We start from the raw sequence: 5,223 nt of genomic DNA, 5'->3' as shown, positions 1-5,223 counted from the left end.
CTGTTTTGGGCAGAATTTCTGGCAGTTTCTTAGCTGCCAGCCTGCCAGGTCTGAGTGACTGTACTGCCTGGCCTCAGTGACTGAGCTGCCAGCCCACAAATCCATTCGGCCCACAATGTCCATACTAGGCCTCTGGAAATTAGTCCCTTCGGCCAACACCTCTCATCAAACTTGCGTGAGAGTTGACCATCTTGCTCTGCTGTATGATCTTTGATTTGACCTTGAGTGAGCATCAGGGTTTGTCCATGAAACGCGGCCGGCCCAGTTGTTGTTGTTGTTGTTGCTGCAGCTTCTCTTGTCTCCACAGTCGCTGCCCGTCTGTCTCTGTCTCTGTCTCTGTCTCTGTCTCTGTCTCTGTCGCTGCGTCACAAGCGCCGCCGACATTTTGTATCCGCCTTCACGTTTAAAAACAAACCGCCATCTTGCAGCTTCCAATGGGCGGTGACGTCACGGCGCAGGGCGGGCGGGCGGTGATGACGCCCCCAACCCCCCCCCCCCCCCTTCACTCACGACATTCTCCTAACTCCACGCTTTCTCCTAAGTGGCTGGAGGGAGCAATCTCTTGAACTATATAATAATCTGCCGCTGTAAACCCCTCACCAACATGGCCGCCATCAAACCCCTCACAAAGATGGCCGCCGGCTGCCGACCAATCAGCGGCGCCGACCTCACCAAGATGGCCGCCGGTCCCGCCCCGGGATCGAGTCTCCGCATCGACCGCATGAAAATGGCGGCGGAGAAGCGGCAGTTGGTGACGTCGCTGCGGACGGAGCTGAGGTAAATAATGTTGTAAATAAACCCGGTAAATGTGGGGGAGCTGAGGTCAAACTCCACATAAACTACACGTCTGGGGAATAAAACTGGGGTCAATAATAGAAACTCACCGTCTGGAGCAGCGTCCTGATATAAAACACCAGGATTATAAACATCTATCTCCCTCTCTCTGGCTCTCTGTAAATAATCAATAAATCACCAAATAAACTACACGTCTGGGGAATAAAACCCGGTAAATCTGGTGTAAATAATGTTATAAACTACACGTCTGGGGAATAAACCCGGTAAATCTGGTGTAAATAATGTTATAAACTACACGTCTGGGGAATAAACCCGGTAAATCTGGTGTAAATAATGTTATAAACTACACGTCTGGGGGATAAACCCGGTAAATCTGGTGTAAATAATGTTATAAACTACACGTCTGGGGAATAAACCCGGTAAATCTGGGGGAATAAACCCGGTAAATCTGGTGTAAATAATGTTATAAACTACACGTCTGGGGGATAAACCCGGTAAATCTGGTAAAAAATGTTATAAAATACACGTCTGGGGGAATAAACCCGGTAAATCTGGTGTAAATAATGTTATAAACTACACGTCTGGGGGATAAACCCGGTAAATCTGGTGTAAATAATGTTATAAACTACACGTCTGGGGAATAAACCCGGTAAATCTGGTGTAAATAAATAAACTACACGTCTGGGGAATAAAACCCGGTAAATCTGGTGTAAATCGTTGTCTCTGTACTGTACACTGACAATGACATTAAAAATTGAATCTGAATCTGAATCTGAAATAATGTTATAAACTACACGTCTGGGGAATAAAACCCGGTAAATCTGGTGTAAATAATGTTATAAACTACACGTCTGGGGAATAAACCCGGTAAATCTGATATAAATAATGTTATAAACTACACGTATGGGGGAAAACCCGGTAAAATGGGGTGTAATAATGTTAAAAACTACGTAAATAAACCCGGTTAATGGGGATAAATGGTAAACCCTAAATAAACTAAATAATGTTATAAAATGGGGGGAAAACCCGGTAAAACTGGGTAAATAATGTTATAAATACACATCTGGGGGGGGGACCCGGTAATCTGGTGAAAAATTTTAACATCTGGGGAAAAAATGTAAATAAATAAAGGTAAACAACATATAAAAGGTAACATCCTGTAAAATAAATGTATAAATAAAAAATACACTGCTGAAATAAATGGCTAAAAACTGGTGTTTCATAAAAAAACAACGTGGGCTAAAGGTGCCTTTTAAAACCAAAGGGGGATAAATTTTGAATTGTAAATAATGTGTATTACACAAGTTGGCAAAATGGGTATTAAACCAATGAATCATCAAAAAACCCATGTCCATAAAGTCAGTATCTAAAAATTGTAGCTGTGAGAGAGAGAAGTTAAGAGAGAGAAACATAATTCATTGACTAAAAGAAAACAAAAAAGAAAGAAAGGACCGTGAAAAAAAAAAATTCATTGATGTAACAATTATTGAAAAGCATTACTCCAAAATGAAACCCATTAAAAACTAAGACCACAGGCTATGAGCTAAAATGGTTAAAATTATGACCAAAAAAAAATCTCATATGCAATAGAAATTAAAAGTAAATGCATAGGTAGTTAAGTTTGCTACAAAAGTACAACCTAAAATTTATTAATAACGTCTGAGGAACAGAATTGCTTCTGTCAGAGAGAGAGAGAGAGAGAGAGAGAGAGAGTGTGTAGGGAGGGAGGAGAGGGGTGAGAGGCTGGAGGGGGGAAGGGGGGAGGGGAGGGAGGGGGGGGGGGGGGGGGGGGGGGGGGAGGGGGGGGGGGGGGGGGGGGGGAGGGGGGGGGGAAGGGGGGGGGGGGGGGGGGGGGGAAAAAAAAAGGGGGGGGGGGGGGGGGGGTGAGGGGGGGGGGGGGGGGGGGGGGGGGGGGGGGGGGGGGGGGGGGGGGAGGGGGGGAGGGGGGGGGGGGGGGGAGCATGAGGCAGCAGGGGTAAGGGGCAGGGAGCCACAGGGAGGAGGTCACATTGTTTGGGGGTGGGGAGGGTGTTGCAGTTTAGGAAGTCAAACCAGGGCAGGATCTTCACTGTGAATGGCGGGGCGCTGGGGCAATAGACAAGAGACAATATGTGCAGGAATAGGCCATTTGGCCCTTTGAGCCAGCACCGCCATTCAATGTGATCATGGCTGATCATCCCAAATCAGTACCGCGTCCTGCCTTCCCCCCATATCTCTTGACTCCGCGATCTTTAAGAGCCCTATCTAGCTCTATCTTAAATGTATCCACTGAACCGGCCTCCACCGCCCTCTGAGGCAGAGAATTCCACAGACTCACAACTCTCTGTGAGAAAAAGTGTTTCCTTGTCTCTGTTCTGAATGGCTTACCCCTTATTCTTAAACTGTGTGGCCCCCGGTTCTGGACTCCCCCAACATCGGGAACATGTTTCCTGCCTCTAGCGTGTCCAAACCCTTAACAATCTTATATGGTTCAATAAGATCCCATCTCATCCTTCTAAACTCCAGAGTGTACAAGCCCAGCCGCTCCATTCTCTCAGCATATGACAGTCCCCCACATCCCGGGAATTAACCTGGTGAACCTACGCTGCTCTCCCTCAATAGCAAGAATGTCCTTCCTCAAATTAGGGGACCAAAACTGCACACAATACTCCAGGTGTGGTCTCATTAGGACTCTGAACTCTGAGCCTTGCGGAATGTGTAGAGCCGAGGGATCTAGGAGTGCGGGTACGAGTTGGGCCGAAGGGCCCTGTTTCCAACACTGTATCATTCCATGACTCTATGACAAAGTGCTGGAGTAACTCAGCGGGTCAGGCAGCATCTGTGGAGAAGATAGACACAAAGTGCTGGAGTAACTCAGCGGGTCAGGCAGCATCTGTGGAGAAGATAGACACAGATAGACACAGAGATGCAGCGCGGAAACAACAGGCCTTTCGGCCCATGGGGTCTGCGCCGACCAGCGATCACCCCGTACACTAGCACTATCCCACGCACATTGGGGACAATTTAGTTATTTTGTGGAGGCCGATTAATTTACAACTGTACCGCTGCGCCAGTGTGCAGCGCAGAATTATATAACGGTTTCCTCCGCCATAAACGCACCCAATATGTGCTAGGAATGTCCTGTTTGCCAGCTTGTTGATCCTCTGTGTTCCCCTCCTGCAGGGTTTAGGAGCCGTTGCTGTGGACGGAGAGACGGGAACGTGAGCGGCCATTGAGGGCGGCCAGGGTGCCGGTGAGCCCCCCATCTGCTCGGTGTGCGGGCCGGGCTTCAAGGGCTGATCTTCGATAGAGGACCACATGACGGGGCACAACAAGGAGAAGCGTTATGAGTGCGACGTATGTGGCAAGGCCTGGCAGAGCCCGAGCCGGCTGGAGACCCACCGTCGGGAGCACACGATAGAACGCCCCTTCAACAGCATAGAGTGCGGCAAGAGCTTCAAGAGGGCGGATGTGCTGAAGGCCCACCGGCGGGTGCACACGGGCGAGAAGCCCTATGGCTGCTCCACATGTGGCAAGAGCTTTACCCAGTTGTCGGGGCTGCGGGAGCACCAGCGGGTGCACAGCAGTGAGCGGCCCTTCACCTGCCCCGACTGCGGCAAAGGCTTCAAGTCGTCCAAGGAACTGAAGGTGCACAGGCGCGTGCACACCGGGGAACGTCCCTACACATGCAGCGACTGCGGCAAGGGCTTCACCCAGTCCAGCGGCCTGCTGGTGCACCAGCGCACCCACACTGGCGAGCGCCCCTACACCTGCGCCCAGTGCGGCAAGGGCTTCACCCACCCAGCAACCTGCTGGTGCACCAGCGCACCCACACCGGCGAGCGCCCCTACACCTGCGCCCAGTGCGGCAAGGGCTTCACCCAGGCTAGTCGCCTGCTGGTGCACCAGCGCATCCACACTGGTGAGAGTCCTTACACCTGCGCCCAGTGCGGCAAGGGCTTCAATCCCAGTCCAGCGGCCTGCTGGTGCACCAGCGCACCCACACCGGCGAGCGTCCCTACACCTGCGCCCAGTGCGGCAAGGGCTTCACCCAGTCAGCCAGCCTGCTGCAGCACACCAGCAGCACCCACACCGCGCGCGCCCCACACCACCTGCACCAGTGCGCAAGGGCTTCACCCAGTCCCCACCACCCCCTGCAGCACCAGCTGCAGCACACGCACCCACACCGGCGAGCACCCTACACCACCTGCGCCCAGTGCGGCAAGGGCTTCACCCAGTCCAGCAGCCTGCTGAAGCACCAGCGCACCCACACCGGCGAGCGCCCCTGCACCTGCGCCCAGTGCGGCAAGGGCTTCACCCAGTCCAGGCAACCTGCTGTCGCACCAGCGCACCCACACCGGCGAGCGCACCTACCACCTGCGCCCAGTGCGGCAAGGCCTTCAACCATTCCAGTTACCTGCTGGTACACCAGCGCACCCACACCGGCGAG

At 52.1% G+C, this 5,223-nt stretch overlaps 1 protein-coding gene across 1 annotated transcript; it reads left to right on the top strand.

Moving 5' to 3' along the window:
* Positions 1–653: 653 nt before the first annotated feature.
* LOC129715708 (zinc finger protein 239-like) lies at positions 654–4,759 on the top strand (the record flags this gene model as incomplete). The annotated part of the gene is made up of 2 exons (XM_055665565.1): positions 654–777; positions 3,958–4,759. A coding segment is annotated over exon 2 (667 nt), but the record flags the coding sequence as incomplete, so codon positions are not given.
* Positions 4,760–5,223: the final 464 nt, after the last annotated feature.

This window comes from Leucoraja erinacea, unplaced genomic scaffold (assembly GCF_028641065.1).
Source record: "Leucoraja erinacea ecotype New England unplaced genomic scaffold, Leri_hhj_1 Leri_1344S, whole genome shotgun sequence".
NCBI classification, from domain to species: domain Eukaryota; kingdom Metazoa; phylum Chordata; class Chondrichthyes; order Rajiformes; family Rajidae; genus Leucoraja; species Leucoraja erinaceus.
Note: the sequence above shows the minus strand (reverse complement) of the source record. Positions and strands in the feature narration are given on the sequence as shown.